This window comes from Colobus angolensis, unplaced genomic scaffold, assembly GCF_000951035.1.
Source record: "Colobus angolensis palliatus isolate OR3802 unplaced genomic scaffold, Cang.pa_1.0 Scaffold147, whole genome shotgun sequence".
NCBI classification, from domain to species: domain Eukaryota; kingdom Metazoa; phylum Chordata; class Mammalia; order Primates; family Cercopithecidae; genus Colobus; species Colobus angolensis.
In genome coordinates, this window is record NW_012114566.1 from 6,652,965 (window position 1) to 6,666,093 (window position 13,129).

Sequence of the window (13,129 nt, forward strand, 5' to 3'; positions counted from 1 at the left end):
CTGAGGCTGTACTTAATGTGTTAAGATCAGAAGAGAAGGTGAGATACATGGGTTCATCTTTAGGAGTGTTTTTAGTTAGCCCCACAAAGACCTAAAGATAAACTCAACAAGAAAGAATAAAAGCTCCCATAGGATACTTGAAGGTGAAGAAAGAGTAAGAGGATATGACAGGATCAAAAACATACACCAGGGTAGCTGGAATAATTGTGACTGGCAGCACAGGTAGATACCAGAATGATGAGGAATAAAAAGTGTTTTCAATATACCTTTGTAAAAAATCTGCATACGTAACCCCCTGAACCTATAATAAAAGTGAAAAAAAAAATACAGGTAGAAAACAAAGTGTATTAAAAAAGTACAATTATTATGCTTATGTCTTTCATAATAAACATTTCAGAAAGTGTCACTAAGTAAAATCCCCTTGGGGGTGGGGATTTTAAGTCTGCATTTTAAAAGCTCAGAAACCCTAATCTCCAAGGTCCCTTCTAGTTCTAACTTCTTTGGAATGACTTTATTTTACAGATGACTAAAGTAAGGCTGAAAGAGGTGACATGGCCAATCAGTGGCAGAGCTGGAACTAGACCCTGAGCCTTATAAATTCCAGGACAGTGTTCATTGCATGGCAGCATATATCTGATGGTTTCCATTTCAGAAATGTAACGATTTAGCCAAGGAGAGAGATAGCTGGAAAAACTCGCTAGTTGGATCCAGATATTCATATTAATTCCCTGTTGTACTGCTTTCTGTCAGAGACTCCTGTTCTGATAGGCATTGCAGGAAAAAGGAATATTAAAACAGGCAGGCCTTCCCCCATAGTCTTTTATTGGGGAAATATTATTTTGACCATACCACACTCCAAATCATGACCAGTATACAACTATAGGAACTCAAAACCAAGTATAGCAACTACATCCTAAGATCTCCCATCAACCCTGAATCTCATATACATTTATAGGCTTTCAAAATTAAGATCTGTTTCCAATTTCCTATTTGTCTATTAATGTTGATCTTTTCCATTAATTAATTTATTTTCCTGGGTCTTTTCCAAGTGCACATTTCTCAAACTTTGAAGACAGTTTATGAAAATGACAGAGCACTTTCCCTCAGTGATGTTTTCATACTTATAATTTTGGAGAACAATTTCTTGAGAGATGTTTTGGGAGCTGTATTCCAGGACTCATTATTTTCATGGCCTTCCCTGGTAGGATGGATAAATGATCTTGCCTTAAGAGTTGCAATGAGTCTTCTGGTTTCAGTAGAAAATATTATTCCACTTGCAGAAGCTGCAGGAGTAGACTTTAAGCCCAGGGATGGCATGCCTGGGAGTGATCCTAGAAAAAAGAACGATTCTCACAGGACACATTGAGGAATGAGAGTGAGTTACCACCAGTTATTTGCGGCTGGTGAATGTTCTGAGCATTTGGGAGGGAAGGGTATCAGCCTAGTTAACAAGCCTTTCCTGAGAAAGGAAAAGATAGCTTCACAGGTACTGAATGGGAACCTTGCTCTTGTTAGGGTATCAATAAAAGCTGGGCCAGGGTAGCGCTCCCACCAGGAGTGCTGCAGACTCCTCTTCTGTGAGGCTGTTTCAAAAGTTCTACTCTTGACCTACAAAGTGCCTTCCGGTCAGTTATACCATGGCCCTATTATGGCAGCCAAGTGACTATAGTGCAGGGTGATATATGCTTTGCAACTGATGGAATGAGTACAGATGCCATGAAGCAACAGGAAGGAAAGAGAAGAGTTATAGAGTTGGGATTTTACCAGGTGGAGAAAGGGTTTGAGTGTGTCTACATGGGGAGGAAGAAAGGAATTTAAGCACAAATAACACAAGACATGGAGGTGGGTAAGGGTACAGATGTATTCAGGAAATGGCAAAGATAACTGGAATTCATGAGGAGCTAGTCTGGGGTGAGATTTTGAAGAACCTCCCCCGCTATAAAGGAAATTAAGTTCATCCTGCAGAAAATCTGACACAAATACTTAATATTGTTATACTATTATGATTATCTTCTTGGAAGTTGTAGGTTTAGAAGGAACACTGACGATAGCAAGTGGATGAACTCAGTGTCAAGGTATCTAGAGTCTGGGAGACTAATCTGAAGCTTCTGTAGGAGTCAAGGGCCCAGAAGAAAAGGGCAAGAACTGGAAAAGAGGCAACAGAATCAGAATGAGGCATGTGATCAAGAAAGAATAAGATCTTAGTCACCTGTTCACTATGGGACAGTAGAGAAGAGAACGAGGCAAGAACAACTTTTGTCATCTGTCTTTTTCCTTCTTGGAATTATTTCCGTGGGATACATTCCCTGGTGAAATGACTGAGTCAAACAAAAGGTAGAGTAATACAGTTCAGGAAAAATAATGTACATCATCATCACCATACATGCAGAGGCTGCTCCACAAGTGGGCTAGTCTTAGTTACAAGTCTTTACTTTTATTGTTTTGTTCAATGCAACCGCTCGCTCATAATTTTTTTTTTTTTTATTTACATGTATTTCATTACTGGTAAAATTAGAGAGTCTTCACCCCTAAAAGTTGATTTAGTATTTATTTCTTCTGATATTATCATCTCTTTTGTTTATTACTAACTGACCTCAGGCAAGTTATTCAACTAAAGCCTTAGTGTCCTCACCCATACATAGGGGAGAGTAATTATACTTATTGAGGGGATTGCTGTGATGCAAAATGAGATTATCAGAGTAAAAGCCTAGCCCTGGGTTGGTACGGAGTAAGAATTCAGTAGATTACTATACTTATAATAATGTGTTGATGCTACTGCAAACCTTTACTTATAAATGTATATAATTTGTTGTTTTATCATATAAACATTATTTATTTTATTCAATTAACTGATTTCACTAAGAAAAAATACTCTGTTTTTGAGCTGGGATAAGTATATTAGTAAATTTTGTATTAGTAAAGTTTGTTGGCTCTTAAATGTATATACAAGTTGTATTTCTGCTTCTCCATTTCTGCCTAGGTTTTTGTTTTTTTTTTTTTACTTTCATACTTTAAATCTGTATGGTACTCTTTGAAAAGTTCTCACTTCATACATGTTCTGAATTTGGTAGGACATGTTTTCCTTCATGATTCCTTTGCTAGTTTGCCCTTTCATTTATTTATTTTGTTCGGATTTTAGAACCACTTTGTGAGGATATGTAAAGTAAAATTCTGGCACCCTAATTGGAGCCTTGTTACCTTCATAAATTATCTTAAGGGATACCATCATTTCTATTTAGCATGTATTCTTTTTTCTGTCAGGAGCTTATACGCCTACCTTTAATTGAATCTTCCTTACTTCTCCCATTATGTTTTGTTGATTTCTTTATTTCAGCAAAGGACTGGGAGACAGAAGACTTCAATTTGAATTTCAGATTCTTGAAAACCGACTTTCTCAATCATGTTCTAGGGAAAGTAACTATGGGTCCATTTCTAAGAATCATGTGAAGGTGGCTCTGTCTACTGAGAATCTACTTCAAGTCCATGCTACTAAAATGTAGCTAATATGCGTCATTTCCTCAGCTATAATTTGGGGAGGTTAATACTTGTTAAATCACTAGACTGCTATAAGGTTTGCCCATAAACATTGTAAATAATGTATTCAAAATTATTAAAATGTTACAATATAAACAAAAGTGTGATATAATAAAATGTAATTATATAAATATTTTTGTTTTCTAATGAGCCAGTAAGATTCCAGAGGGGGGGAACCATGCCTTCATCTCTTGGTATCCACAATACTTTACGTGGTGCTAGACCGTAACAGGAACTCAGTAAGTAATTATATGTTAGGAAATGAATAACGATAAAAAAATCATAAGGAAAAGGAAAAGGTTTAGGGAATGGTATGGTCTGGAGAAAAATCAGTTTATTCAATCTTACTAGTAGTATATTAACTTCATCTCAATGTATTTTTGTTGTTGTTGTTGTTTTGAGACAACAAGGTCTCTCTCTGCCACTGTGCCTGGCCTAATCTTCTTATAATTCAGCATTTATCAATACATTAGTAACTTTCCTTTTGCTAGGCTCTCCTTGTGACAAAATTTTAAAACTTCATATTAGTGTGATGTATGTTATTTGTGTCCTAGAACCTTTCTAGTATTTCCCCCTTAGTATAGTTGCACTGCTGAAAATGAGACAGGAGCTAGGAGCTGAGTGAAGGAGAAGATGGAAGTAGAGGGAAATGTTATATAATTATCCAACATTTGACTCCAGAGCCAAGAACCAGAAATATGCCAAGATCATAGTAATAACCATTGTCATACCAGATACTAACCAGAAGCTTTCCATATACTGTTTTTAACCTCAAATTAAAGGTGAAACAGAACGACTTCTGTCTGCCAAAACCATAGTTCAGGTTTTTGGTTTCCTTGTAACCTTTCTGGCTGCCCTAATGTCTAAAGCTAAAACTCCCTTTCCCACCATGTCTGCAGCATGGAAAGAAGAACGCTTGTTTAAGGCTTTGGCAGTTCACAGAAAAGAATATTTTGTTTAGAATTACCATTTGTGGGAAACTATTAAGTATACAAACACATTCCACTTATTTGATATCTTAAGCATTTTGTTCTTCTTCTTTTTTTTAAAAAAATAATCTCAAGGGCTAACAATGTGACCTTATTATGAGAACTGGCCAAAACTCAAATATTTGCATTGAGGAGCTTCTAGGATTTTTGGTTCATTTGTAATATGGAGTCTGATGCAGATGCTTTATGTAGCAGAATGACCTTTCCAATTTTCTGAATAAAAACAAAATGAACTTTTAAGATACAGGATCATTCATGTCTCCTATGGATCCAAAATGCATTAAAAACTCATTCCATGTACAAACTCTGGAGGCAAGTCCATGAATCCTATAATAAAATCCGCATAGTAGTTTAGAAAGCACTTTCCCTCAAATTATCTAATTGTGCTGAAATCCTCATTATAACTCACTGAAGCTGACAGGGCAGGTGATTTTATTATTATTTCCCTTTCCCATCTCCTCCTTTTTATTGCACAGATGGATGAACATGGGTTAACTTGGAAAGCTTCAAGAGACCCAGTCCCAAGCTTGGTTTGCTAACTTCAATTCCCACAAATCAGTTTCTCAATCCAGGCACTACTGACATTTTAGGTTGGATAACTGTTTGCCATGGGGGCTGTCTGGTGTACCACAGAATGTTTAGCAGCACCTCTGGCCTCTACCTACTAGATGCCAGGAGCACCATCCCACTGCTCAACAGTTGTGACAGCCAAAAATGTCTCAGACATTGCCAAATGTCCCTGGAAGTAGAGGTGGGAATCTCTGGTTGAAAACCACTAAAAGTTTTCAAAATGCCAAGTCACCTGTAAGTGATAAGTAACTCCATTTCTACAGAGACTACCTCCACTTCATATCTGCTGTGCTTTCCAGGACATCGTTGTTAGATGTGTCTTCAGATACCAGCTGGGTTGTTTCCAGCAAGAGTATTACAGGCAATGAAATAGCTGTTCCTTATCCACAGGGGATGAATTGCAAGACCTCTATTGCGTGCCTGAAACTGTAGGTAGTACTGAACCCTATGTATACTATGTTTATTTTTCCCTACACATTTCACATGAGTGGCCAGGAATTTCTCACCATTATCAACTCCTGCTTTCTTACCTGTAAAACAGGGATGATTTTGTGAATTTCTTTGTAGAGCACAGGTTGAGCATTTGCCTTTGAGGTAGACTGATTGGGTGGTTTCCAGCAAGTGACTTAACCTCCCTGTGCCTTACTTTTTTCAGCTGTAAATGGTAATTCCAACAGTGCCTAATTCACAGGGCTATTGTGAAGACTATGTGTAAAGGGCTGAGAACAGTGTCTAGCACACGCTACGTGCTCAAGAAATGTCAGTTCTATCATTTTTAAGGAATGTTCTTGTAAGTGATGAACAAAGCACTGGAGTGGGACTACAAGTTTCAAATGTCACAAAACATGTCTACTTCATTCACCACCATTGCATCCTAAATGTCGAACAGTGCCTGGCACAAAGAACGTACTTTAAAAACATTGATTGAAAAAATATAGCAGTGACTAGGGCTGAGGAAAACTGACTCCCAGTTTCCACTCCAAACCCTGCCACTATCTACTGCCCATCTCACACACCTTGGAAAAGTCACTGATTCTAGATCTCTCATCTCCTGCAGAAAGAAGAGATGATGCAAAAGACCTATAAAGTGTAGTGCTATAAATTATAACTGACACTCTTAATTCTACTATACTTTTTAGGAAAAGGATTACAAAAACTTCATAACAACATAATTTTTGCTTAAAAACAATCAACAGTATAGAGACTCTACAAAGTTGCTGAATTACAGTTTTCAAAAGAAATTTAGTGATGATTGTTTCATCAAAAAGGGCAGTAAAACTTGGCACTAATACCATCACTCAGTGGTATGCTACTTTCCCCCCAAGAGCTCTTTAGAGAGGGAAACAAAACAAAGCTGCAGAGTAATCAATGGTCCTGCAGTAATACACTAAGCCTTTCTTGGTTTTCCAATCCTTCTGGCTTGTATGTATAAGAGAAAAGTTTGACTCACTAATAGGCAATGTAATCAAAGTGACTTAAGCTTTCAGAGTCTGTTTCTCTACCTATAAAATGGGATAGGGTAATACCTACCCTCAATGGGAGTATCAGGAGCATTACATAAAATAATCAGGCAAATGGCCAAGAAAGAAGCACATTTTCAACTAATGGAAGTTATTACTAGCATAATAGTTGCAATTATTTACAAGAGAATCACATCCCTACAAATGTTAACGGTGTTAAGAGCAATTGTTCCGGCTGGGTATCACATAGTATATAATTTTTTTTTTTTTTTTGAGACAGAGTCTCACTCTGTTACCCAGGCTGCAGCGCAATGGAATGATCTTGGCTCACCAGAACCTCTGCCTCCCAGGTTAAAGTGATTCTCCAGCCTCAGCCTCCTGAGTAGCTGGGATTACCTGCGTGCACTACCATACCTGGCTAATTTTTGTATTTTTAGTAGAGATGGGGTTTCACCATGTTGGCCAGGCTGGTCTTGAACTCCTGACCTCAGGTGATCCACCCACCTTGGCCTCCCAAGGTGCCAGGATTACAGGTGTGAGCCACTGCACCTGGCCAGAAATGCTAATGTAGTACCCAAAGAGACCTCAGACAAAGAAATGCATGCCAGCTAAGTAATTCTTTTTGTGGAAGCACTAGATAAGAGACTAAGAGTGCTGAATGGTGAGTTGGGGAAAAATTAATGTTTAAAGTTAGAGAAACAGTTGGGTCAGAAAAAAAGAACATGAAAAAGCAGTATAGCTCAGTGGCTAAAACACTGCCTAGCTGAGTGGCCTATTTGTTTCTTCACCTTGGAAAAAAATGGAGATAGCAATACTGAACAGGATTGTTATAAAGGGTTAGAGTGTTAATATTCATGAACAGCTTAGAACAACACGTGGAATACAGTAAATGCTATCTAAGAATCTGTTACATAAGCTAGAGGGGTGACAATAATGGCTGAAGTGACACAGAATGGCCTGTTAGGAAGCCTTTGTTGTAGAGACCAGCAAAGCGGCCTTCTAAGGGCACAACCTGGAAAGCTACCAGCCCTTTCATCCATTCCACACCTGGGCTCCTTCTCTGTGCAAGGTGAAGTGCCGTGGTCGTGAAGAGTCAATACACATTTGAAATGGTAGAGATGAACCAGTGGCTGAGGCAGAAGAAAATCTCTGTTGCTACTAGGAGTAACAGAAGCACGTGTATAGACAATATGCTATCCCTTCCTGTGGGCTTTCACAGTACTCCCTGTGTATTTCACAGCATCCCAGTTAGACAGAGATCCCAGAGGGGGAAACTGAGCACTGTTCACTGTGGAATGCCCCCTCCACAGTGCTCAGTAAGTATGTGTGGAAGCGAAGCCAAAGTGAACAATAATTAGTCACCTGTATTTACTGAGCACTAAGTACTTGGACCCCTAACTGCTCCACATCCTGTTTTCAACCCTCCATATTGCTCTAAATAGCTCAAGGTTAATGTGTGGGAGAGGAGAGATGTAATCCCAAAACTTAGGCTTTTGAGTAAAAACCGAGTCTTCTTTGTAGTGGTGGCCTGAAAGCACCCAGTGGTAACACCAGCTAAGAAGCTTTCTGATGGGGGGAATTTCCTCCAGCATCGTTTCTCAGTCCATCCACAAACACCTCAAAGCTGGTACAAACAAAACTGAACTTAAGAGCTTTGCAAATGAGCTGATCTTTTCTTTCCTTCCTTCTCTACACCCACCCATCTATCAAATTCTCTTCTGTGCTTTCCTTGAGAACATCCCTCTCATAGAGCCCTCTCACTGCTCTCTCTGCCAGCACCTTATAGGATCACACTGGGATTACTACCAGAGGGTCTTACTGTGATTCTGTCTACACAGAATTCTGTGTCACTGCAAGACACAGCTTCCTAAAATCCAGGTTGCATCATATTTCTTCCCTGTTCAAGATCTAGGCTCCCTATTCCTTACCTTTGCCCAGTCTACTCTGGTTATCAAGCTCCTTCACATGTGGGCCCTACCCTACCCGTGTAATGCACATACCAACTTCCTTATTAAGGTCTGCATGTAGAATCTCCTGTTCTGTTTAATGACCTCACAGCACTCATCATTGAAGTTTTTCTCTCATTTAATCACCTTTTCCAAAATGTTGACTTCTTGTGCTTTGCCCATGTTGTTTCCCCTTTTTTGTGGCTATTCAAGTACCAGCCCTTCAATTAACACTCAAAACCACCTGTGTGGCTTAGATAACTGTATAATTGTATTACCTTGTGTTTCACCCTCTGTTGCCTATGTGTAGGCACAAGTGTTCCCTTCTCAAAAAAAAAATGATAAATTTCTTGAGAGCAGGGAGTTTGCATTATTTTTACTTATTTGTCCAATAAATATTCACTAAGCTCCACCATTGTGTCAAGCACTGCACTGGGCTTTGGGGTACAATGATGAACACGACAGATACAGTCCCTGTCCTCATAGCATTTACATCCCAGTGTGTATGGGCCATGTGTGCTTATGTGCATATGCATGAAAGAGATGAAAAAATTTATACATATATAAATTTATACCTGAGGTAAGTACCATGAAGACAAAGTATGGGGTGCTGAGAAATCATGACAAAGCTTCACAGCAAAAGAAAATGCCCCTGAGCTGAGATCAAAAGGATGAAATAGAAATGAACAGGCAAACGTCCAAAGCTCTCAAGAAGCCTGATGTCTTAGGGGAACTGGGAAAAGGTCAGTATCCACAGCTGCAGAGGGCAGACGATGAGCCATATGAGACAAGGCTACTGAGATGCAGGCTGGGTATAGTTCCTGACAATACTAGAATCAAGAAACACTTGCTAAGTGAAAGTAAACTTTAGATGTTCCTTAGGAGTTATAATGCACAATGGCTTGTTACTTCTGAAATATTGTTGTTTGTACATTTGATTTTTCAAATAATGCTGAACAACCAAAGCTTAAAAAATATGAATACTTGTATAACTTGTATGCTTATGAATCCTCATTTTACTGACCCAAATGTGACCAGTGAGGATGCAGGGTGAGGGAAATGGCTCTTTGAAAAGGCTCCATGTGCCATTAATAAAGAGAGGATCTGCTGCTATCAGCTTCTGATTTTTGTCTTTCTCAAGTTCAATAAACAAGGCATGAACCAATGACAACTATGACATGGACTACAGTCCATTCCATATTACAAGTTAGATGCCAAAATGCTTTACATAGGCCACCTAACAGATGTTAATGTATTTCAGCCAATACCCATGTGAGCAGGATTCAAACCAGTGACCCCAGAGGTGAGAGGTTATATATCCAATTACAAATTCCCACTTTCTTTAAGTGTTAAGATGCCTAAAGTAATATATTTTATTTACATCAAGATGCATTGTATAAACTATATTTGATCAAAGAGATGACTTCACATTCTCAACTTAAATCAAAGAATGCTTACTTAAGTATTTTTTTAATTGAATCAGACTTTAATGCCATCGTATAGTCTTTTGGTTAACAGTGCTCATCTTGATTATTCTAACAAAGAGAAACATGGAAATTAATACTTACGTTGTAGAGCTTATGTCATCTATAAAAATACACATTAGAAAATTCAACAGAGGTACCTGGGACATCTGTGAAGGTTTCTCCAAGGATAGACACGTGGAAATTGAGTCCTAAGTCTTTAAGATGCATTAACACCTTAAAAAAGCTTTCTGGATCTTTATCATGCTCCCTGGAAATAAACACACAAAATATAACTTGTGTTACCTCAGGGCATGTGTTAGGAAAAGTGGTTTCACTTCCTACAGTATCAATTTTTTTCATGGTCTATTGCTGGTGGGGGAGCCTCTGGTATCCAAGCGGAGATTTCTTCCTATAACTTCACACTATAGCATCAGCAGTGTTTTCATGTCCACAAACTTGTCTCTTATGATGAGAACCTAGACCTACTGAAGTTTTAAGGATCTGCAGCCTTAAAGGAGAAATCTGCCTTTTCACATCTTAAGGCTAGACTACAGAAAGTATAGTGTATTTACTTTTCCCTAAAATGGTTAATTTTCTACTTAACAAAGGTTAAAAATAAACTTTTTTTTTTTAATTTAAAAAAAGACCAATCTTCAAAGGCTGACTCTCCAATGATCACGAGAATGTACCAACGATGCTTTTCATTTCCATAGGTCTGAATACCTTCCTCTCACATTTACTGAGCTCCTTTGTGCCCACAAGGAACGCACAATTTAGGGAGATTAGAGACCCTCTCACTAATCTCTCATTTTAAATAATTGAATGGAGAATTATAAATACATCAAAAGGAGGCAGGTCTGGGTCTATGTCCGCTGAGTATTAACTTAGGAGTGGAGTTATGCACATACAAAAGAATAGTAATAAAGATAATTCTTTCATTTAGTAGAGGCTTTGGAACACATGGATTGTTTTTTGTGTGTTTGTTTAGCTTGTCAGTCTTCTTTGTAAATGACAAAATGAGAGGCTAAAGGACACTAAAATTTTAAAAAATTCTACAATTCAACAAATAACATCAAAATGAAGTGAGTTTTTTTTTTTTAACATCCTAAGGTGTGAATATTTCAGTATTTCTTGCATTTAATTACACTGCTTTAAATTATCTTATTTCAGACAGATGTGGACCAGATGTCTTCAAAATATTTGGTTTTTATTTATAACTCAGAATTTTAACTTCTTTTTTACATTATGGAAAAATAGTTATGTATCAAAAATTGAATTTCTCATTTACTAATTATGTAAAATAAATCTGTAAATTGATCAAACTGCTGTATGAAATATGAAAATTACATCATTCAGGAAATCTCATGAAAAATGACATCTGCAACCCTAAATGTGTTAATTCACAATTCAGTCAATATTTTCAGTATCATGAATTAAAACAAATGTATCTTCTAATTAACATTCTAAAACAGCATTTATAATCTTATGAAATTGTAATATCTTATACAATTAGAGTTCTATAGCCATTTAAGTTCTATATCTCTCAGTTTGATTTAGTTCAAATAATAAAGAATGCAATGGTAAAATGCTCATTGCTTTTTAAGATGATGTGTTTTACATACATGTACCATTGGGAAGTTTCTGGATAGTTCTCATGGATACTACTGCTATGGGCAAGAACAAAGACTCGAAACACTCTGAAAGTAAAGAATATGCCATATGCCATCTTCAACCATATCAATCAAATAGCTGCCACCTACCTAATCTATAAAATGTTCTTTTAGTCTGATTCTCTAGGAAATACTTAGATGAAAAGATTGGAAACAACATAATATATCTTAAAGCGGGAGTATCACCATAGGGAAATCTAGCCATTCAGTTCTCTAAATTTTTCATTTTGAGTTTCAAAATTTTGGCTACGGATACCTAAGAGACCTTATATTCTAAATATGGCTGGGTTTTTATTTTTTTTGATATTAAAGTAAAATTAGATGAGGTTTGGAGTTGGGAGGAGGTTTAATCGGGTAGAGCTGTAGTTCTTAAAAGAGTCCAGTGTGAATATTTTCAAAGCAGCAGGCTTTATAAACCTCAATTTTCAGTGTTTTTATATAAGATAAATGTATTACAATCCTGCTGTATTCTTTAGCTATTTCCTATAGGTGAACAAAAGCTTTCATATTCAATAGTTACTTTGCATAAGAACACAAAAGAGATTTGAGTGAATCCCGTCTTTTTGTTTAACCTGTAATATACGACTGAATGTAAGGTGAGATTTTTTCATTCCCAACGTTATCCCTCAGAAAAAGAGGCATATTAAACTAAAGTCCTTATAAAGTCTCTCATAATACCAGACACTCTTCTCTCAATTATTTTATTTTAAACAAAGTACTGTTTAGGGAACATGGATTAGCCTGAAACAACTGATGAGAGTTTTGGATGGTTTTAGCAATCATTCACTTGATGGGACTGGTAAAAACAGAAACAAAGGAATTTAATATTGAGTTGGTAATTATTTTGGGAGACATGACCTAACAATTCTAAGTGCTGGATGTTGTCGAAAACAAGCATTTTAAAAATCACTAAAAAAAGTAACAGAGTTAAGTGGTTACTGGAGATAAGTAATAAGTGTATTTTTTTTTCTTCTTTTTTTATAGTTGGGAAAAAGATTTCCATCATACAGTTTCACAAAGTCCTGAACCCCAAGCTACTTACAGATGACAGGTGGTAAAAACAGGCCAGTTGCCTGAAGAGGTGCCACCATTATGAAGTCAAGAATGCATGGAAGGGGGAATTGGACCAAAACTGCTTCATGAAATGTAAGGGTGGGAAAAGAGCCATACTTCTAAAAATTATTACTTACAGTATGCATTTAAAGTATTATTTATGTCTAAATTAGTAAATTACATACTATAAATATACAAGTTTATTTCATCTATGTCATGCAAACTTTAATATAATCAATTTAGTTGAAAAAAAATTTGGGGTTTTCTTTTCAGAAAAACGAGAAACTGCCTAACATTCAATTATTAAAGATATACACACAAATATGTGGCTACAGCCATATATCAAGGCACGGATGATATTCAATGGCAGAGCTCAATATATTTTGTTTAGTAAAGAACTCATTCTAGGTATCCAGTGGATCATCCAGAGATTTTACCCCA

General features: G+C 37.1%; 1 protein-coding gene across 3 annotated transcripts in view; it reads right to left on the reverse strand.

Moving 5' to 3' along the window:
* The window catches only part of GTDC1 (glycosyltransferase-like domain containing 1), a 353,921-nt gene that overhangs the window by 14,706 nt on the left and 326,086 nt on the right, over window positions 1-13,129 (reverse strand). For 2 of the 3 annotated variants that reach the window (XM_011935699.1, XM_011935700.1), the window contains one exon: window positions 10,124-10,233. The exons of the other annotated variant lie outside the window; for it this stretch is intronic. In XM_011935699.1, the coding sequence (XP_011791089.1) occupies window positions 10,124-10,233 (110 nt within the window). The remainder of the gene's footprint in view (window positions 1-10,123; window positions 10,234-13,129) is intronic. 3 annotated transcript variants of the gene reach the window in all.